The 24,362-nt window shown below is 34.9% G+C and overlaps 1 protein-coding gene across 1 annotated transcript; it reads right to left on the reverse strand.

Moving 5' to 3' along the window:
• Positions 1-24,362, reverse strand: LOC127866122 (UPF0585 protein CG18661-like). The gene is made up of 7 exons (XM_052406527.1): positions 24,338-24,362; positions 16,994-17,200; positions 15,904-16,069; positions 11,805-11,864; positions 8,470-8,537; positions 3,214-3,292; positions 1-2,773 (listed from the first exon to the last, which is right to left on the reverse strand). Exons 2-7 carry the CDS (start codon positions 17,191-17,193, stop codon positions 2,726-2,728), a joined length of 621 nt encoding a protein of 206 aa, XP_052262487.1. The 5' UTR covers positions 17,194-17,200; positions 24,338-24,362; the 3' UTR covers positions 1-2,725.

Raw genomic sequence — 24,362 nt, forward strand, 5'->3', positions numbered from 1 at the left:
TATCGCTATTGTTTTTATCTAATAAAGTAAGAAACAACAAGGAACAAATTTAATACCAAGATGTATTTTCTAAAACAATTTAAAAATGATTAGAAAATGATTTTAGATTGTCAAATCGTTTTGTTTTGCACATAATATTAACTGATGAAAATGCCAAATTCATACCCATTTTTTTTCTGTGATAAAAAACTTTCACAAATATGATTTTGTAGCACATACAGGTACATTTACAATGTTATCAATGTTATAAAGGTAAGGCTTATCGCAAAAACTCATGGAACCAATTGGTATACATGTTCCCATATAATTGCATTAGTTCATTAATTAAGTAAACTTCATCGAAATAACACATGATCAATTTACTTTGACAATAATTCAAATATGTATCACAAATGATTGTTTTCTCCATTTTTAATCATGACTTAAATCGAAAGTGGCTATGTTGACATGGTTAAATATATTTTGATCTATAAAGAGGGCCTGAAAGGCCCAAAGTCGCTCACCTGAGATTCAGAGGAACTGACCTGTTCTGTGCAGCCCAAGATGTCATTAGAACAAAATATTCTTAACAACTTTCATGACTAGTGAACACCCTGGCAGCCACGTTTTTCAACAGACCAGAACCATTTTCATACACATCCAATATATCATTTAAACAAATATACTGACAAAGTTTCATGAAGATTCATAAGTCCATATAAGGAAAAATGCCCCGCCCACTGGTGGCCATGTTTTTCAAGCAACTGGAACCATTTTCGAACTTGTCTAATATATCATTGGGACAAATCTTCTGACAAAGTTTCATGATGAGCGTACAATAAATATGGCTTCTAGACAGGTAACAAGGTTAAACTATAGCTATATAAGGAAAAATGCCACGTCCCCTTGGCAGCCATTTTTTTCCACCAACCGGAACCATTTGCAAACTCATCCAAGATATCATTGGGACAAATCATCTGACCAAGATTCATGATGATCAGACAATAAATGTGGCCTCTAGAGTGTTAACAAGGTTTTACTAAAGCATGATATATAGCCATATAAGGAAAAATGCCCCGCCCCCAGGTGGCCATGTTTTTTAAGCAACCAAAACCATTTTTGAACTCATCCAAGATATCATTAGGACAAATCTTCTGACCAAGTTTCATGAAGATCGGAAAATAAATGTGGCCTCTAGAGTGTTAACAAGGTTTTACTATAGCCATATTAGGAAAAATGCTCCACCCCCTGGCGGCCATGTTTTTCAACCAACCGGCATCATTTTTGAACTGGTCCAAGATATTATTGGGATGAATCTTCTGACCAAGTTTCATGAAGATCGGACAATAAATGTGGTCTCTAGAGTGATAACAAGGTTTTACTATAGCCATATAAGGAAAACTGCCCCGCCCCCTGGTGGCCATGTTTTTTCACCAATCTGGACCATATTCGAACTCATCCGAGATATCAATGAAACCAATGTTTTGACCAAGTTTCATGAAGATCAGACAATAAATGTGGCCTCTAGAGTGTTCACAAGGCAAAATGTTGACGACGGACGACGGACAAAAGCTCACCATGAGCATGTTGTGCTCAGGTGAGCTAAAAATAGTACGACATCAAGCGCAGACTGACCACACTAGTTCCCTTCATGCTCAGGTGAGATAAAAATAAACAGAATGGAATCAATGTACTCAAAACACAAAACAACTTTATCCAGACTTAACAAGCATTACAACTATTAATAGCATTACAATTAAATAAAAGTAATAAATACACAAAGTTCATTTTCTAATTCAAACTTTATACACATTGTGTATATCTCACCAAAATTAATCTGATACTTGTGAACTCTATAAACACAAATGTTATCCTGAATTGTGTCCTATATTCACCTCTGTTTTGCGTTTGCAAGTGTTTCACAAGATAAAATTAACAGAGAATATTAAACCTGGGCCCATATTCACCAAACAATTCTTAGACTAAGTCTAAAAACAAGATATGTGTTTGTCAGAAACACAATGCCCCCTACTGCGCCGCTTTGATTTATTTTTGTTTTTGAAAAATATTACTTCCCTTGTAAAAATGATCTGTACCTGCCAAATGATAAATAGAAAATATCTCCCTTTAAAGCTTGTTACTTCCTTTGGATTTGTTTTTTTGACTTTTGAACTTGAAGGATAACCTTGACCTTTCACCACTCAAAATGTGCAGCTCCATGAGATACACATGCATGCCAAATATCAAGTTGCTATCTTCAATATTGCAAAATTTATGGCCAATGTTAAAGCTTTCAGACGGATGGACGGACAGACAGTTCAAATGCTATATGCCACCCTACTGGGGGTATAATGAAGAATGTGTTTTAAATTGATACATTAAAGAATTGCTTGAATTTTGATTCATACTTAGCATTAAACACCTCTATCAATATCATTCTGTAGAACATTTGGTAAATGACACAATCACCAGTGGAGCCCTGTATATATTAACCACTGAACGCATTTTTCTTTGTATCAAGTCTTTTTTTTATTGTTAAGTCTAAGAATGGGTTGGTGAATACGGGCCCTGATTTCGGTACAAAGTCGAATGTATTTATCAAAAGAGTACCTTTAATATTTTCATGCATTAAGGTCAGTATCTGGTTAATGGTTAAGTAAAAGAAACATAATTCTGCTTTATCACAGCTTTTCAGTCTGAAAGATATCTGAGAAAGCACCACCATTTGTACTCTTCTCAGGGTCAACTAGCTTTTCTTCCAAATCAACGTCTTGTTGTTAGAAGGCATGTCAATCTGTTGAAAGGTACAATGGAGGAAAGAAAGTGGAACATTCATTCATAAATATTTCAACATATGTCTAAATGTCATAATTATGCATTACTTTGGCAGAAATTGATTTGTTTTTTTTAGCTTTTGTTGTTACAATAACTTATACAATGTTAGTTAATTTTCTATTAATAGGCTAATTTGGACCCACTACAGAGGCTGTGCATTTCCTTGGTGGAACCACTACACAGTGTGATTAGCGGATTGATAAATTGTGTACATTAAGTAAATTAAAGAAAAAGAGCATTTTAGATGGAAGCAAAAACACAATTCTGTTTTAAGATGACAATGAAAATGTTAGAAAAATACCATTTTTTTAAGAATGTTGGATAAAGTTTAAATTGCTGTTTAGAGGTAACTGGACAAAAGCACCTCCATTTAAAGCTCTACAAGACCAGTATCCAAACCTTTTTGACCAGAGCTATACCATTCTTCTCTGCAAGTGCACTAAGGTCTCTTATATCTCGTACACCCCAAGATGGGTCTCTGCAAATCAGTAAGATACCATTTAACAAAAGTGTCGAAAGGGCCCTGAATTGCTCACATTAATTCACATACTAAATAGATATTTGCTGGGGAATTTATTCACTATGTTGGGAGGTTTATTCACACTGTACAAAACAAGAGGGCCTGAAAGGCCCAAAGTCGCTCACCTGAGATAAAAAGAAATGACCATTTCTTTGCAGCCCAAGATATCAATAGAACAAATGTTTTAACCAAGTTTCATGAAGAATGAACAACAAATGGCCCATGGCGGAAATGTTTTTCAACAGACTGGAACCATTTTTGAACTCGTCCAAGATATTATTGGGACAAATCTTCTCACAAAGTTTCATTAAGATCAAACAATAAATGTGGCCTCTACAGTGTTAACAAGGCAAATATTCATGACGAACAACGGAAGACAGACAATTGACAAAAGGTGATCACAAAAGTTCACCATGAGCAAAAATATTATGCTGATAAAGATTGTCACCATGTGTGAAGATCAGCAAGTGTCATTCAGATTGAACTAAAAATGTGACAAAAAGTATTTACAATGTTTTACTATAAACAACTGTGGTAGTGCGGTCTCGTTCGCTTACCCAAGTGAACCGGTCACGGGACCGTTACGAGTTATGTAACTTTGTGAGCACTTATGTAATACGGAAATATTTATCGAGTCTAATTAATGAACGCTTATTTCTAACACACTTACTGGTTGTAATTCAATTAACTAAAGGCATCCAGTCAGATACGCCTGAATACACTCAAAGAATAAATCTATAAGTGAAAACCAAAGCAGCTTTAATGAAAATAACTAACTTTAGTCTAAAGAATCTATGCATCGTTAAAAATGAACACATACAGCAAATACCTTAATGAATGTAAAAAGAAGTTCACAATCTATCAAAAAAACTGATATAAAAATTAGTTACTGTTAGTCTAGAAGTTGCTTCAAAAATTTAGTTTATAAAATAAGTCTAACTTAATCTAAAGAACACAATTTATGGAGAGTGGAAAACTCCAGTGACTCAAATGTAAAAAAATAAGAAGAATTTATAAAACTTATTTCAATCAAAAGAGTCTTTCTAATTTAGAAAATGCCAAATAACAAGGTTGCGATGGAAACAGTTTCATAGCACAGTTGTCAGCTAAATACACCAGTAAGTTAACTTGGCTTATCAGTAAAGATCAAAAATAAGGCTCTACAGTGCATTAGTACATGTACAGTTATTTTATGACATAGGTTTATTAAATTGCATGCAAACTACTGTCTTTATGTACACCACATTTTATGAAAGAAGTCCCAGGTTTATACAAGGGAGATAACTATTAGTTAACTATTAGAAAGTATGAACAGGTTATCTTTCTTTAACATTATGGCTTATCACAACTAGACTGTTTACATGTTTTCACTAAATACATATAGAGAAAACTGCCCCACCCCCGGGGGCCATGTTTTTCCACCGATCTGGATCATTTTCGTACTCAACCGTCATATCCAGAAAACACATGTTCTGACCAAATTTCATTTGATTGGACCAAAAATGTGACTTCTAGAGTGTTCACATGTTTTCACTATATACATATAGAGAAAACTGCCCTGCCCCCTGGCGACCATGTTTTTTCACCGATCTGGACCTTTTTCGAACTCGTCCGAGATATAAATGAAACCAATCTTTTAACCAAGTTTCATGATGATTGAACAAAAATTGTGACTTCTAGAGTGTTCCCAAGGTTTCTCTATAGCCATATAAGGATACTGCCTTGCCCCCTGGCGGCCATGTTTTTCAAGGGACCGGAACCATTTTTAAACTCAACCAACATATCATTTAGACAAACATTTTGACAAAGTAACATGAAGAATGGGCATTAAATGTGACTTCTACAGTGTTCACAAGGTTTTTCTTTTTTTTTACCTAGTGACCTAGTTTTTGACCCAGCATGACCCAGTTTCAAACTCAGTCGAGGTATCAATAGGACAAATCTTCTGACCAAGTTTCATGAAGATCGGACAATAAATGTGGCCTCTGGAGTGTTCACAAGGCAAATGTTGACGCCGCACGACGCACAACGGACGATGGACAAAAGGTGATCACAAAAGCTCACCATGAGCACGATGTGCTCAGGTGAGCTAAAAAAGAAGCCAAGTCATCAGTGAGAGAAGGTCCGATTTTGACCACAATGTCTATATTTGAATAACTTTGGTACAGACCCTGATATGTTACAAATCAAATACCAACCTCTGGGCCTTGTGGTTTTAGGCATTATTTTATTAATTCTTTATAAACCATGAGATTTGTTGCTTTGTGGGTTTTTATACCAGGATACCAGGGGTATAATTTGAACAAACTTTATACAAGACCACAAAAAAACAAATATCTTGGTTCTAATAGTGAGATTTGTAGTTTATAAGATCTTTTTTAATTTTCACTATTCATTTAAAGAAACAAGTTTTCCTATGGCAGAATTAAGCTATGACCCCAGAGGTGTGATTTTATACAATATATACTAACCCATGGGTTTTGCAGTTTAAGAGAGGTGGAATAACAATGTATAATATGAATAGCCATAAATTTGACATTTGAATAGCCATAAATTTGACATTAAACATTTTCCCGACCGTTTAACAAATGTCTCAGAACATTTTAATTCTGCTGGACATAGCATTGATGATTTTTCTTTTGTTCCTATTGATGCATTACAAATACAAAATAACTGGAAACACCTCTTAAAAGAATGTTCTTGGATGCATTACCTAGGTACTATAGCTCCCCTAGGTATGAATTCTAAAGTTCTCTTCTAATTTTCTAGTTTTTAAGGCACTTTTTACTGGTTCATTTTACATATTCGCATTCAAACTGCATTTTTCCAGTAATTTTGTATCATAACTGATCCTACTTTAATAATCTAGTTAATTAGATAACATATACATATATGAACTATATGCTTTTTATAATGATGTTATATATTATTTTGGTTATATGTTAATTTTAACGCCAAATAGTATGTAACACTTTGACGTTGTTGCAATTGACGTCATGTGATTGTGATGTCATTTCCTTTATTTTATAACAAAATGTTTACTCCTGATGAAGGTCTAAATTGACCGAAATATGAGTGAATAGATACATGTATTTTTAAACAAGAGCACCGCCTTGCGGGTGCAGACCGCTCATCTATTTTCTTTTCAAAGGTGAAGGGACTCCAATTTTCAATCACAAAGGAGGGAGGGGTGGAGTGAAGAGGGGTTTATAGTGTGGGGTTGTGGACATTTATTACATTATCTTCCAAAAAAGCGAAAAAAAAAAAAAAAAAAAATAAATAGGGGGCGGGGGGAGGGGGGGGAGTGGGGGGGTGGCGGGGGCGATGGGGGGGGGTATTTTTTGGGTGCGATGGTTGGACGGTATTTCAAACATAACCGTTTTAAAAAAAAAATGGGTGGGGGGGTTATTTTGTGATGGGGGTGGTGGTAATTTGTGAGATGAGATTAAAAAAAAAAAAAAAAAAAAAAAAAAAAAAAAAATCAAAAAAAAAAATTGGGGGGGGGGGGGGGGGGGGGTGGGGGTATAGTGTGAGGGTGTGGTGGTCATTTGTGAGGTGATCTTAGAAAAAAAAAAAAAAAAAAAAAATTAAGGTGGGGGGGAGGGCGGAGGGGGGGAGGGGGGGAGGGCACGGGGGATGGTTTGGGTGGAGTCTATTGTGGTATGTCAGGTAAGAGTAGTTTCGTCAAAGTATCAATCAAATCTAATCATAAATAAAGAAGTTATGGCAATTTTAGCAAAATTTTATAATTTGACCTTGAGAGTCAAGGTCATTCAAAGGTCAAGGTAAAATTCAACTTGCCAGGTACAGTAACCTCATGATAGCATGAAAGTATTTGAAGTTTGAAAGCAATAGCCTTGATACTTAAGAAGTAAAGTGGATCGAAACACAAAATTTAACCATATATTAAAAGTTACTAAGTCAAAAAAGGGCCATAATTCCGTAACAATGACAACCAGAGTTATGCAACTTGTCCTTTTACTGTACCCTTAGTTTGTGAGTGTTCCAAGTATGAAAGCAATATCTATGATACTTTAGGGGTAGAGTGGACCAAAACATAAATCTTAACCAAATTTTCAATTTTCTAAGTATAAAGGGCCCATAATTCCGTCCAAATGCCAGTCAGAGTTACATAACTTTGCCTGCACGGTCCCCTTATGATAGTTCATAAGTGTTGCAAGTATGAAAGCAATAGCTTTGATACTGTAGGAATAAAGTGGACCTAAACACAAAACTTAATCAAATTTTCAATTTTCTAAGTATAAAAAGGGCACATAATTCTGTCAAAATGCCAGTCAGAGTTACATTACTTTGCCTGCACAGTCCCCTTATGATAGTTAGTAAGTGTTGCAAGTATGAAAGCAATAGCTTTGATGCTTAAGGAATAAAATGGACCTAAACACAAAACTTAACCAAAATTTTCAATTTTCTAAGTATAAAAAGGGCACATAATTCTGTCAAAATGCACGCCAGAGTTATCTAACTTTGCCTGCCCAGTCCCCTCATGATAGTAAGTAAGTGTACCAAGTTTGAATGCAATAGCATTGATACTTACTGAGAAAAGTGGACCTAAACGCAAAACTTAACCAAAATTTTCAATTTTCTAAGTATAAAAAGGGCACATAATTCTGTCAAAATGCACACAAGAGTTATCTAACTTTGCCTGCCCAGTCCCCTCATGATAGTAAGTAAGTGTACCAAGTTTGAATGCAATAGCATTGATACTTTCTGAGAAAAGTGGACCTAAACGCAAAACTTAACCGGACGCCAAGGCCAACGCCGACGCCAAGGTGATGACAATAGCTCATAATTTTTTTTTCAAAAAATAGATGAGCTAAAAACAAAGAAGTTGTTTCTCTGTTTTATATAATTATTTATAATATATAATATGCTAAGAATTGTGATAGTGCATCATGCATTCAATTTTCTTTTGGCTACTTATAGAAGTACAGTAATAATTAAACTGTTATGGTGAAAGACATAATATCGTTATACTGGTAAAACAATCTTGAAATATTAACAATACTAACATACTTACAGTTATCAAAAGGAAAAATAATTAACCCATTAACAGTTTAGCATTAATTTGGACACATTAATATTTTTCTATATTAAAGAAAATGTGCATCTACTACCTTGACTTTAAGGACAGATCAAACTGAATGTTGCTCTCTGGTTGTAAAACTCCATATTCAGCATATGGCTGAAATAAAATAAGCTCACATTAGCTGTTTGAATATCCAAAGAATTTTTGTACTGTCTTAAACAATATTAGTAAGGAATACAGACCTGTATAAAACTGTTTAATATATAAAACAAACAAGAGGGCCATAGGCATAAAGGCGCTCATCTGAGACCCAAAGAAACTGTTTGATGCATGAACAATAGACAAAAAGTGTCTTCTAGAGTATTAACATGTTTTAATTTGACCTAGTGACTTTGTTTTTTGAGCTCACATGACTTTAAGATTGTACTAAAAGTGTGACTTCAAGAGTGTTACCAAGGTTTCACTATAGCCATATCAGGAAACATGTCCTGCCCCTGGTGGCCATGTTTAATGACAAACCAAAACCATTTAATAACTTGACCAAGCTCATTTTAACAAATGTTCTGACCAAGTTTCATAAAGACTGGACTATACATGTGACTTCCAGAGTGTTAACAAGGTTTTACTAGAGCCATATAAGGATAGATGCTCTGCCCCCAGGAAGCCATGTTTTTTTATGGACAGGAACCATTTTCGAACTCAGCCCAGATACTATTATAACAAATACTCTGACCAAGTTACATTAAGATTGGACTAAAAATGTGACTTCTAGAGTGTTAACAAGGTTTTACAAGTGCCAAATAAGAAAAAATGCACCGCTCCATGGCAGCTTTGTTTTTCAACAGACCGGAACACTTTTCAAACTCATCCAAGATATCATTAGAAAAAATGGTCTTGCTAAGTTTCATGGAGATTGGACAATAAATGTGACTTCTAGAATGTTAACAAGGCTTAAATACAGCCATACAAGGAAAACGCCCCGCCCCACAGCAGCCGTGTTTTTCAACCAACTGTAACCATTTTCGAACTGGTCAAAGATATAATAAGGACAAATAGTCTGTCTAAGTTTCATGAAGATCGAAAATAAATGTGACTCCTATAGTGTAAACAAGGTGTTACTACAGCAATCTTATGAAAACTGCAACACTCACTGGCTGCCATGTTTGTCAACAAACCAGAAGCAGTTTTGAACATTTCCAAGATATCAGTGGGACTTTTGACTAAGTTTAATTAAGATTGGACAATAAATGTGGCCTCTAGAGTGTTGACAAGGTTTCACTATAGCCATAAAAGGAACAATGTGACGCCCCCTGGTGGCCATGCTTTTTAAAAGACAGGAACAATTTCTGAACTCATCCAAGATTTCATAAGACTTAATGTTCTGACTAAGTGTCATAACGATTGGACTATAAATGTGACTTCTATGGTGTGAACAAGGCTTTGCCAACAGTGTTTTTTTTATGGCAATTTCGGGGCCAATATTCGGCCCCATTCCCCTCCAAAAAAGTATATATTTTCCCCCAATTTTTTTGAAAAATCCCCTCCAAAAGTAAAAAAAATAATTTTTTTTTTTTTTAGAAACAACTGCCTCATGATAGATATATATCTCAAATTCATTTTATAAACATCTAACAAGGTATATAACTATAATTTATATGATTTTTTATTATTATAAAGAGTAATATTAAATTAGGTTTTTCCAAATCGGTGGACTTCATGAATTTTTTTTTTTCCAAAATGACCAAGAAAAGGCCTGATGTATCTATATTGTGTCAATATTTGTTGATAAAAACATTCCAATTTGGCCCATTTTATTGATAAACAAGATGTGTCTGTGAAACACAATGTCCCCCTATATGACGTTTGACCTTGTAGGATGACCTTGACCTTGACCCTTCACCACTCAAAATGTGCAGCTCCATGAGATACACATGCATTTCAAATATAAAATTGCTAGCTTCAATATTGCAGAAGTGACATTACATGAGCAATTTTGACCCATATATTTGACCTTGAAGGATGATCTTGACCTTGACCTTTCATCACTAAAAATGTTCAGCTCCATGAGATACACATGCATGCCAAATATCAAGTTGCTATCTTCAATATTGCAAAAGTATTCATAAAATTAGCCATTTGGGCCACATATATTTGACCTCTGACCTTGAAGGATGACCTTGACCTTGACCTTTCACCACTCAAAATGTGCAGCTTCATGAGATACACATGCATGCCAAATATCAAGTTGCTATCTTCAAAATTGCAAAAGTACTCATAAAATGAGCAATTTTGGCCACATATATTTGACATCTGACCTTGAAGGATGACCTTGACCTTGACCTTTCACCACTCAAAATGTGCAGCTCCATGAGATACACATGCATGCCAAATATCAAGTTGCTATCATGAATATTGAAATACTGCAAAAGTGTACATAAAATGAGCGATTTTGACCCATATATTTGACCTTTGACCTTGAAGGATGACCTTGACCTTTCATCACTCAAAATGTGCAGCTCCATGAGATACATATGCATGCCAAATATCAAGTTGCTATCTTCAATATTGCAAAAGTTATTGCAAATGTTAAAGTTGGCCCAAACCAACCAACCAACCAACAGACCAACCAACAGACCAACAGACAGGGCAAAAACAATATGTCCCCCACTACTATAGTGGGGGACATAAAAATGCTCAAATTTGCCATTTTATTGATTTAAAAAATCCAAATTAGACTCTAATTGGCTTGGAAAACTGATACTGTGCATGACGGCTGAACTGACTGAAACTAATGTGGAACAAATCATTGATATATATTTAAGAAAAAGAACAGAGACATTCAGCTGTGAATATTACATTCATACATACATGTGTATTCATATAATAAATATCATTACATATAAAAGAATGACTTCTTAATTTCCCATTTTCCTTAAAAAAACAATGCACTTTTCCTCTTTGGACGGGCCCCACCACCATTCCCCTATAGGGTAAAAAAAAACACTGGCCAAAGCCATATAAGGAAAACTTCTACACCTCCTGGCAGCCATGTTTTCCAACCAACCGAAACCATTTTTGAACTCGTCCAAGATATAATTAGGGCACATGTTCTAACTAAGTTTCATGATGATTTGACAATAAATGTGGCCTTTATAGCGTTAACAAGGTAAATGTTGATGACGCACGATGGACGAGGGACAATGGAAAAAGGCCATTGCAATAGCTCACCATGAGCGTGTTGTGCTCAACTGAGCTTAAAAAAATCTTCAATTATCATTCTAAGTTTAAAATTAACACATTCTAACATTATTCACAGCAAATGAACTTTCAATTGTAGAAATGTTTAAAACAAAAATCTTTAGAGATACAAGGCTCGTTGATCGAACAGAATGCAATGTGCTGAAAGTCTGAAAAAGGTCTTACCCCATATGTTATAAGTAAGCCATCCTTTTTCAATAAGTAGCTAGCAGCCTCAAAAAGTCCCTGAAAAAATTGCATTTAATGGTTTATCAATTCCTAAAGTTATTGTTGTAAGGTAACAGTGGCTAAGTAGATATAGTGTCAGTCTAGCCATCATGAAGTCCTGGGTATGACCCCCACTGGGGATATTATCTTAAACAAGAGGGCCATGATGGCCCTGAATCGCTCACCTGACTCATTAAGATCAGATGAAAACTATGACCTCTATTGTCTACACAATGTTTTTCTATGATTTGACCTAGTGACCTAGTTCCTGACTCTAGATGATCCAAATACAATCCCAATCCAGATTTCATCAAGATAAACATTCTGACCACAGTTCATAAATATTGGATGAAAACTGTGACCTCTATTGTCAACAAAAAGTTTTTCTATTTATTTGACCTAGATTTTTACCCAAGATGACCCAAATACAATCCCACCCAGATTTCATCAAGAATTCTGACCAAATTTCATAAAGGTTGGATGAAAACTATGATCTCTAATGTCTACACAAGGTTTTTCTATTATTTGACCTAGTGACCTAGTTTTTGACCCCAGATGACCCAAATAAAATCCCAACCCAGATTTCATCAAGATAAACATGTTTTCCAAATTTCATAAAGATTGGATGAAAACTGTGACCTCTATTGTCTACAGAAGGTTGTTCTATTATTTGACCTTGTGACCTTGTTTTTGACCCCAGATGACCCAAATACAATCCCAAACCGGATTTCATCAAGTAAACATTTTGACCAAATTTCATCAAGATTGGATGCAAACTGTGACCTCTACTGTCTACACAAACAAATTGTTGACGGACGGACGCACGGACACACGCAGGCACGCACAACGGACGCCGGACATCACACGATCACATAAGCTCACCGTGTCACTTCATGACAGGTGACCTAAAAATATGTGTCGGAGATTTGGAATCTCTGCTGTAAAATGAGATTTTGAATGAATTAAACGGAGGCAAATCTGTATTAAAAGAACATGTAGTTGTTTCCCTTGTTTGAACCATGCTAAATCCTTACAAGTTTGGAAAGAATTGGATGAAAAATTTGGATTTTATTGCATAAACACCATTTTCTCAATTCAAGGGGAGGTAATTCTGTACTTCATGGACCAATAATGCTCATTTTTTGTAGGGTTCGTGTCCTCATTGATATAAAGACACTGTGCAAATTTGGAAAGGATCGGACAAAAAATGTGGAAGATTTTTGAAAGTTTTCACAAAATAGGCAAAAACGAATAAACATGCAAAGTTCAACGAGCTCCTGCGGCCATGTTTTTTGACGAATCAAATTTCTTTGAACAACTTTTTCAGGGGAGCCTTCAAAGGTCATCCCTGTGAAATTTTTTGAAAATCCGATGAGCGGTTTCAGACAAGAAGATTTTTTAAGGTTTTTACCATATATGGTCATGGCGGCCATCGTGGTTATGTGATCAAATTTTTTTTAACAATTCTTTTGTCCCATGACCTAGGGATGCTCCACATGAAATTTAGTTGAAATTGGCTCAATGGTTTAGTAGAAGAAGATGTTTACAAATTGTTTACAGACAGACAGACGGACGGACGGATGCCGGACGCTGAGTGATCACAATAGCTCACCCCGAGCTATTGCTCAGGTGAGCTAAAAACAGTGTTTATAATTAGTTATTTGTCAATCTTTTGTCTGTCCTATTAACATAAAACATTAACTGCATTATTGTTAACAAATTTGTTAACAATAAAACTTCAGTTATTTTACTTTTGCATCAATAGAGCTAGCAAACCAATAGCTTCCATAATTAATTTTCAACTTTTTTCCACCATTATGGAATATATGATAAATGTCTGTCAAAGTAGTCTCCCTTAGACAATATCATTTTCACCTACCAATATTGCAGACGTTGTAATTAGAAAATAAATATTGTTAAGTATTTACAAGCTTTTTCTTTAATTTGACTATGTGATCCAGTTTTTGACCTCACAAAACCCCAGTTTGGGTGGAAAAATCACAAGCATATTAAGTTAGAATTCTGAAAAACTATCCTGAAGGGGCGCCTTGTTTTTTGATGTACCACAACAATTGTCAAAACTTAATTGCCCCATATATCATTAGTACAAATGTTCCAAGCAAGTTTCATGAATATTGGGCCAAAGATATGACTTTTACATTGCTCACAATGTTTAACTACAGCTACAAAAGGAACAAGAGATTGCCAAACAATATTTTCCGCTATTTTCCCCATCGAAACTCCACCATTGTCAGAATTTTTTAAATTATTTTTTTATTTGTTGCCATAGCAACCAGAATTTTTGACGTAGGAACAAAATGAAATGACGTGCATAATCTCCATATTGCCATCTATCCATGTTTCAAGATTCATGAAAAAATATGAAGAACTTTAAAAGTTATCCCAGGATCCAGAAAAGTGTGACGGACTGACAGACGGAGCCCAAACCATAAGTCCCCTCTGGTTTCACCGGTAGGGGACAAAAAAATGCACCTCCCGTGTCTTACAATTGTCGAAGTCTGCCAAGTTATGATTAGAATAAAATTGTAATGGTCTTAACACATTTGATGGACTTATGATCAGACCAAAAAAGTGACTTTTAGAGAGTAAATAAACATATTAGACAAACTTCCCAGCCCAGGCAAAACCATATTTTTCCACATACCCGAACCATTTTTAACTCAACTCAACAGAGATATCATTAGAACTAATTTTTAAGCAAGTTTCAGGTACACTAAAACATAAATGTGACTTTTTAGAGTTTGAACAAGGTTTAGTTATTGCCAAATAAGGAAAATTGCCTTGCAACTGGTGTTTTCAAAGACAAACAAACTAAAACCATTTTCAAAATGAGCCAAGATATCACTGAACAAATGTTCTAACCAGGTTTCAAACATATTGAACCAACAAATTGACTTCTACAGTGATAACAAGGTTTAACTATACCGGTAGCCATATAAAGAAAACAGCCCCACCCCTTAACATCCATGATTTTAAACAATAAATGTGGCCTCTAAAGTGTTAACAAGAACATTAAGGTGTTCACAAAAGCCCAGTTAATCTACTGGAGATGCAGGTCAGACATTAACCAGCTGGTGATGTGAAATGTAGCAGACTGCACAGAGGTCAGACATTAACCAGCTGGTGATGTGAAATGAAGCAGACTGCACAGAGGTCAGACATTAACCAGCTGGTGATGTGGAATGTAGCAGACTGCACAGAGGTCAGACATTAACAAGCTGGTGATGTGGAATGTAGCAGACTACACAGAGGTCAGACATTAACCAGCTGGTGATGTGAAATGTAGCAGACTGCACAGAGGTCAGACATTAACAAGCTGGTGATGTGGAATGTAGCAGACTACACAGAGGTCAGACATTAACCAGCTGGTGATGTGAAATGAAGCAGACTGCACAGAGGTCAGACATTAACCAGCTGGTGATGTGAAATGTAGCAGACTGCACAGAGGTCAGACATTAACCAGCTGGTGATGTGGAATGTAGCAGACTACACAGAGGTCAGACATTAACCAGCTGGTGATGTGAAATGTAGCAGACTGCACAGAGGTCAGACATTAACCAGCTGGTGATGTGGAATGTAGCAGACTGCACAGAGGTCAGACATTAACCAGCTGGTGATGTGGAATGTAGCAGACTACACAGAGGTCAGACATTAACCAGCTGGTGATGTGAAATGTAGCAGACTGCACAGGCAAAATGGGATTACAATTTACGTACATGCAATAAACTTTGAAACAATGAATTCATTTGTCATGGCTTTCCTTGAAAGGGTGAGTAGTTCTGATATACATGTTACCAACTTCTAGTACATTTCCCTTTTGTGGTCTCTTAATACAAGATTGACTATACATGCAATAAGCACTGTTTTCACTGTTTGCAGCTGATTTCTATGATCATCCCTAAAGGCTCTGTTGCATCACATGCACATGGAATATACAAACAAAAGCAGTTAAATTATAAGCATAACAATAGCATATCATCAATCCCCTCGTATAAATCATCAAAAGAACATAAAAATAGCATAAGTGTGAACATACGATAGCTGTTTGCCAGGGTGAAATATGGACCATATTGGCATTGTAAATTACATCACAGCCTTCAGGATGGTGTTCACCAGGCCAGCTGGTGACGCTAGATGTGATATCGACATGCTGTGGAGGTAGGACATTATGCAGCTGGTGATGAGAAATGTAGGCAGCAATGCTGGGGAAAACAGAATGTCAAACATAATTACAATAATTAATTCTTTGCATGCTGGGAAATTTGTCTTCTGCTAAAATGTTGTCTGCTAAATTTCTAAAATTAGCATTTTCTTCGATTTTTTTCAAAGAATACTATCAGAATAGCAAACAGTTTGGATCCTGATGAGACGCCACATTCTGTGGCGTCTCATCTGGATCCAAACTGTTTGCAAAGGCCTTCAAAATTCGGTTCCAGCACTGAAAGAGTTAAAAAATACCCTATTACAAACTCACAAATATTATTATTACTTTGGTTACCTGAATTTTATCTTATTTTATCTAAAATAAATAACAATTGGAATAAGAATTTTATACATGCAAAGGATTCAAACTCTTAACAAATATGAAAATTGGTAATTTAAGAAAATAATATTTAAAAATAAAGTCTTTAATAAAGCTGCACATTAAGACAGAGTACAGTTACATATGTATTTGGATGAACATATCATGATTTCAGAATTCGGCATGATGTAAATCCTGTATAATTTAACTTGATATTGGTAGACTTTTGACATTGTAGAATTCATACACAAATAATCATGTAAATGAACAAGAGAAATAACCATGTCATGCTTGACAGGTTTAACCTGGCGCTTATAAATATTTTGTTGATATCTGTGCTTAGTTTTTGCGATGCATTGATAAATGAGCCAATGCTACTTTGGAGGTGGTGCTTAGGGCCAGATATTTTGAAATATAAAGGATAATTCTACAGAACAAGTAGGTTTTATATGTTTGTTCAAAATATTTTGCTTTATTTTTAAAATCAGGCAGTAGCATTGACTCATTTATTCATGCATCGCAAAAAAGAGGTTGCGCCCCTGACTTATGGTCGTGTACTGCACTTGAAGGCAAGGTTATGCTAATAATTAAGTTTAATAACTACCTTGTCAAGTTAGCAGGGTCAAAATCAGTGGGCTGAAAAATAGCCTTTTGAAACGTCTGCGCAAAATGTGTCACATGTTGACCAGTGCCTGATGCTATTTCAAGGACATAACCATGGAAGACATCTGGCGCTCCCAGACAACCAATCAATGCCTCCAATATTGGCTGCTTATTTCTGTCTGCGGCTGGGGCCTGCTGCATTATCAACTGAAGTAGAAAAGAAGAGAAAATGTTAAGCATACTTGATAAGAACTTTCATCATAGAAGTTTTAATTTCCCATTTATTAGACAAATGTATGAGCAGACAGATGTGTTGCATTATGTTTATAGTGTAAAGAAACGTAAGAAATAGTAGTTACGAAATTTAATTTTTCACAATGTATTTCATTTAGAAATAATTATGCCCATTTCGAAATGTGAAAATATTGTCAAGTACGAAATACAAATGTAACTATGAAATATTAGTAACTAGACATTTATTAAGGAAGAAATGTTTTTATAGTTGAAAGGTTCATTCATAGCTTTACATGTTTATACTTGACCTTTGAAATTATACTTGTGAAATATGGGCTGTCCATTGTAGTGGCAGCCATTGTGTAAATACGATTTTTGTCACTGTGACCTTGACCTTTGACCTAGTGACCTGAAAATCAATAGGGGTCATCTGCGGGTCACGATCAATGTACCTATGAAGTTTCATGTTCCTAGGCAAAAGCGTTCTTGAGTAATCATCCGAAAATCATTTTACTATTTTGGGTCACCGTGACCTTGACCTTTGACCTTGTGACCTCAAAATCAATAGGGGTCATCTGCAAGTCATGATCAATCTACCTATGAAGTTTCATGATCCTAGGCGTTTGCGTTCTTGAGTTATCATCCGAAAACCATTTTACTATTTCGGGTCACCGTGACCTTGACCTTTGACCTAGTGACCTCAAAATCAATAGGGGTCATCTGCGAGTCATGATCAATCTACCCATGAAGTTTCATGATCCTAGGCGTATGCGTTATTGAGTTATCATCCGGAAACCATTTTACTATTTCGGGTCATGGTGACCTTGACCTTTGACCTAGTGACCTCAAAATCAATAGGGGTCATCTGCGAGTCATGATCAATGTACCTATGAAGTTTCATGATCCTAGGCCCAAGCGTTCTTGAGTTATCGTCTGACAACCACCTGGTGGACGGACCGACAGACCGACCGACAGACCGACATGAGTATAAAGCAATATACCCCCTCTTCTTCGAAGGGGGGCATAACAAGTAATTATGACTGTTTAGCAAATTCCTGTTGAATCTCCAATGTCTAGACAAACACATCACTATTAACTGTTCATTATTTTCATAATTCCTATAAAAAAAGCTATTATCGTGGTGTAATTACTGTCCTTGTAGAACATAATGATTGAAAATGAAAAAAAGAAAATAATAATAATAAGCTATTTCATAGACTGCAAAGAGTATGTTATAGTTGTAATTTTAAGAGTACAACCATCCTAATTCCAGACAAATAAGCAGTCCTCCTGTAAAACAAGATGGATATACATGTAAATATTTATATCTCATATTCTTATATAATATATCGGCATTTTTTCTTGTGTTTAATTTTAGAAATAATATTTTCAAATAACGTTTGTAAGCCTTAGGAATAGGTTTATTTCTACTTTGTAAACACAATAATTACTTCCTTCTGATGTGGATTATTAATATGCCCTAGGATTGAAATGTTATTTCTAAGATGATCCATTTCTAAATTATAACATAAACAGAACCTATCACATGTGTATGTTCAATAAACACTGTTACTGCAGGGTGTTTGTTTTATATTCAGAAATGTTTCAGAAATGAGATTTCTCAGAAAATACCTTGACCATCTGTTTCCACAAGACTGGGATTTTTTTTTCCAATCTGTTGATGTATTTCATAAGTCTGTTCACTTCATAAAAACAAATAACCTTTATCATGTGTAAACAAACTGATACTGAATATTTACAAATGTGAATTTTATTCAGATAAATTATAATTAAGAAGAATATTTTGTCTCCTTGTACATTATTTTACATGTTATAATATATAATTACAGGTATCTGAAACAAAATAACTAAATGTATATTATCATTAACAAAACAAAAGCTGTGTTTGTGAAACACAATGCCTTCTACTGCACTTTGAAGACATGGAACAGCTTTAAAACTTTAAGAGGAAAATTGTAAGTCCAAGTTGTTATTTAAAAAAATATCCAAGGCCCATAACTTCTTAAAAATATATTGACCAGAACAAAACTTGCACTTGATCTGTACGTCATGTAGGCAGAATCACAAACCAAAAATCAGCTTAATATCTGCAAGTGTTTAGAAAAAATGTGGACAACTGTTAATCTAGAGAACATTTCTTAGTCCAAGATGTGTAACTTTGCAAAATATATATTGACCATGACTAAACTGGAACTTAATCTCTCTGTTGTGCATGTAGACTCAAATAACAGCAATCAAGTAAATATATGAAAGCCTTTAGGAAACTAAACAGAATACTGGACAGGTGGATAGACTGACAGAGAGGCAGACAGACAGTGTATATACTGCTAAAAGCTTTAGAAACTAGCAAAAACAATTATCCCCGACATGTCAGAGGCATTACCACTTGTATCATTTGTTATTCCTGACGAAACAATAGCCCTGAGATAAATATACAATAAATTCAGTATGATCACATGGGGTATGCTGTCTCTTACACAGCCTAATATGAAATAAGTAATTAAGTTTCAGGCTATGTTGTGTATCAGTTGTTAAAGGTCATATTCCCAAAGAAGTAAGACAAGTTCTAAAATATATAATATAAACAGTTGAAAATTTATGATATATTTTTGAACTTTTTTTACTTCTTTGGGAATATGACATTACCCTAGAAATTGTGAATTTTAGCATCAATTCATTTTAAATATACCAGTTTCACATTCCAAATTTTAGAGTTGACATTTACGCAATAATTTATCGATGAATCCAAACTGAGGCTTGAAATGTGCAGTGGTGACTACAGTCTGCATATATGGAGCAGTCATTTCACAGTAATTATCTCAGAATAATTACTTAAATTACTTCTTGATGAAAGGCATTAACTTGCACTTAAAACATCATGGTAAGTGTCCTTATATAAGTAAAGTGTCGCTAATGAGAAACAATTTAATTTAGACTAGTATTCTTTCAGTAAGACTGGCAGTCCAAGTATTGCAGCCAAATGTTGCCTAGTACTTGTTTCGATCATTATCTAGTACGAACACATGATCACTGTGTGACCAGAATGTGAATAGTTTGGTCCTAATTTAGACAATACCATGCAGTAAAAACAACAATCAATGAAAAAATCTGATTATTAGTAACTAATAAGCATTTTAAAACATCAATAAATTTTTATTCAGGTACAACTGTTGTACCTCAATACAAAAATCAACGTTTTTAAAATAATGCTCATTCGTATGGGGTCGCGGATTTAAGGCAGTTGTCAAATTAGGCACTGCATTGGTATAGTTCAAGTATGATGTAATCTTCCAATTATGATGCATATCGACCTCATATTTATAGGAGTATGCATTGGTAGTGTGGACATGCACATGTAATAGTTCTTCTTGAATGCTCTGAGCTTTTATGAGTACATACGTACAGCTCAGAGTTCTTCCTTGTAAACCATTTTTTAATGTAAACAAATTATGTCTCACGTATGTCTATAAAATCGAGTTCAATCAACCTAATACATTGTTACAACCACAATACCTGTTGCAATCAACATCAATTTGCGTGTATTTTGTTGAGAAATGCTCAAAACATAAACTTGATAACAAATCGTTTATAGCGGAAGTTGTGAATTGTCGATTTGAGCAAAGCGAAAGAAAAGGTTACACTGCACAAATTGTTTTCACTGTAGTATCTGATGATGTCTTGTGGTAGCAGTTGAAATTGTATTGCACATAACAGTGTAGTTTGTATTATGACACATTCTTATTACTGTATTCTCGCTGCGATCGGATAAGTGGCAGAGTCCGTGCTTTTAGATACGGCATTGTATAAACAGTTATTGCGCTGTATGCTAATTGAACTGAAAATCCGGAAAAAAATCTGGATGTAGTGTCAGGTGTTCTTACATGCTTAGCAAGTCTACCGCCCTGTTATGTACTCTGCGGTGCATTGACAAAGGGATTAACACATGCGAATGTCTTTGATAAGGCAATAGACCATTTCAGAGCTGATGAGGGTACTGATTATCGAGGGGTAGATAAAGCTATTACTGAAAGGGGTTGCCTAGAGATAAGGCTGTAGTATGGAATACTTAATAAATATTTTATTTTTTCATGCTATACAATTTAGTACTTAATTAATTAACGGAATGAAATAAATATTAGCATAAACGTATATAGATGTATGCATACTTATGTACATATTGTAAAGCTTGATACTGTGTGTGATTATGAAATAAATATTAAAATAAAAGTGCATAGATGTATGTCTCCTAATGAACATATTGTAAAGCTTTGATAATGTGTGTATATATTGAAATACATATTAAAATAAAAGCACATAGAACCCGTCCCTTGCAGTTGTCTATTCGTATGGTCGTTCTTTAGTGGGAGACAGTGGACTGAGAGAGACGTTTAAGAGTTTTGAGTGCTTGAGGCTGTCTGTATTAAAGACTTTGTTGACTAAAGAGATGGGTAAAAGTAGGGAAGGTTGCGTTTTAAAGTATTGTTCTGTATGTGAGTGTGATCTTTGCCAGTGTTGTTAGAGGTGCTGTGCAAAATGCGGATGTGTTAGTGTGATAGGTGTTTTGGAGAGATTTTTCATTTGATTATTGTCACTGATTAAAATGTAATGATAAACAGACAAGAATAACAAGCAAATAATATATATTTATACTGGTATTTCCCCAGGAATTTAGTCAGGCACTGCGGCAGGCGGTTGGTGTCAAATTCTTTATATACTTTCTAAATGTTATAAATAAAAATCCACACTACTTTGGAGCTACCAAATCACAACATTTCTTTTAATAATTATGTATTTGTCCTCAGTTCATTTCATTCAAGTCATATATTATAATATTAAATAACCAAAATAAACAGAAAGCAAAAAAAATATTGAAAAACATTATGTGACCCATGGAAAATCTTGCTTCCAACTACTGGTCGTTTATTAGATTGTATTCTGTCATGCACAATGACTTAAGAAAAATGTGTTGCAAGTATATAGCGAATTTCGTAAATATGAAAGAAACTATATATCTATTGGATCTGAATATATTAAATAATGGTACTGTTAAGCTAAAGTCGCCGTTAAAAAAATAATGTGAACACATTTCAAAGTCTCCATAACGCTCAAAATCAACGAAAAGTTCGTTAAGTATTTCGTAAAATAAAGTTAACACCTTAACAATCAGTGTTCCTTATAGCAATATCCAAAATTTCATCGCTAGATGTGATATGATTACATAGATTTTTGTAGATACAAAATGCTCGTGTTTATTTATTTGTGGCCACAATTAATTCCCGCAAATATATCTATTCATACGACACATGAACACCATTTTAGTGTCCATGTGTCGTATGAATAGATATGCAAAACAATAATGAAAACGAGCATTTGGTATCTACAAACATCTATTTTACCAGTCCACATCTGACGTTGAAATTTTGGCAATTGCCATAAAGAACACTGATTTTTAATTGGTTAAGTTTATTTTACGAACAATTATATGAAAAGTTCTTTGATTTTGAGTAGTAATGTTACTTTAAATGGATGGGAGCAATCAAATAAGACGTTTGATTCCAATTAATTGTATTTATAACTTAAATTACGCAACACACATCAGTTACGGTTTATTTTTGAAGCAAGTTCTTTATACTTTTTTATTTTCTGCAATAGTCGTAAACAATTAAAATATTTAAAAGATCGCTGTGGCATAGTGGATATGGTGTCCGCCTAGCGATCGGGAGGTCACGGGTTCGAACGCACTGGGAGCGTTCCTTTGATCTCCCCCAAAAGACACCAAGGACCCGGAGGGTCAATAGCTGGGAGTTGGATTATTGCAACTAGCACATGTAACAAAGGTTGTATTGCAAATATTTTATTCCCATGAAGTTTTTGTCATAATTGATTGCATCTCGTGCGTCTCTACTGGGTTTCAGCACAAACAAATCAGCACCGCACCACCTACCTTGGAACAGTCAGAACTGCAACAGAATATCATTCCAGTGGGAGTGCATTCAATATGATATTTACCTATGCCGATCAAGAAAATGCAATAATACCAGGGCTCCAGATAAGGTTTTGTGAAATTCTTAAATTACTACCAGATTTTCAAAAAGAATTCTTAACTCTGAAATTGTATTCTTAATGTTTTGGAAAATAATTCTTATTTTTTCTAAATTACCTAAAATAAATAATAATGGTTAATTTCATGAAAAAAAAATCAAAATAAGCATACTAGCAACTTTATTAATACGAGTTCAACAGTGTCTTTTCAGTATTATACAATTTTATTTTTCCAATACCTTCATATGCCCAAACTGTGTTTAGATTGTATGCCTTAGATGAATTTTTAAATATTTCATATTTAAAACGGCTCTCCCCTTCAATCTTTTCAACGATTAGCCAGGGGACTTGTCCCTTCCACTCGTTCAATGTTTTTTTGTGTGTTTAAGTTTGGACCCGTCGTGTCGCGTTTTTGTTTAGCTTTTCCGACTGTGTCGGCAACTGAACATACAACATCGTATAAGATCTTTTCTATAATGTCTTTCTAAACATTTAACTTCGGCTCACTTTGTGTACAATATGTTAAACGCGTGTTTTTGGACGCTTTGCAGTTTTTTAGGACGCTCTCTGGGCGCCGCCATTGTTTTTTTGACAGATATATACTGTATACACCGCTTTTATTGGAAAAAATGCGCTTTGTTAAACAAACCCGATAACCATTCTATATAAGCACCGCAAAGATCTTTAATACACGAAAAGAACTCAATAAAAATTGATGTAAAAATAATATTCGTAACTTGATTTTGTAATTCTAAATGGTACGACAAGATTTTAAAATAAATACGTAACGGACTTGAAAATAATTCGTAATTACGAAAATACGACCCTTATCTGGAGCTCTGAATACAACTCCCAGCTATTGACCCTCTGAGTTGGTGCACGCATTTACTCAAAACGCTCAAAGCATTCAAGAAGAACTAATCAGAGACGTAGATGTTATTTAGGTCTCTGAACTAATGTCCTCAGTAAAGCTTAACGCATTCAAGAAGAACTAATTGTAAAAAACTGCCAAACTAATACGCCCCAAACAATGTGACTTACCTTTGAGTTTGAGTTGTGATGATGTCGTAATA

Source organism: Dreissena polymorpha, chromosome 2, assembly GCF_020536995.1.
Source record: "Dreissena polymorpha isolate Duluth1 chromosome 2, UMN_Dpol_1.0, whole genome shotgun sequence".
NCBI lineage: Eukaryota > Metazoa > Mollusca > Bivalvia > Myida > Dreissenidae > Dreissena > Dreissena polymorpha.

Bases quoted from the DNA above. Each gene is read 5' to 3' on its own strand.
- LOC127866122 (XM_052406527.1), bottom strand. From the start codon at position 17,193: ATGCAGCAGGCCCCAGCCGCAGACAGAAATAAGCAGCCAATATTGGAG. The intron at 11,865-15,903 runs GTATGTTCACAC...CAATTTTTTCAG, and splicing joins CACCCTGGCAAACAGCTATC to GGACTTTTTGAGGCTGCTAG. The intron at 2,774-3,213 runs GTTTGGATACTG...ACCTTTCAACAG, and splicing joins GTATAGCTCTGGTCAAAAAG to ATTGACATGCCTTCTAACAA.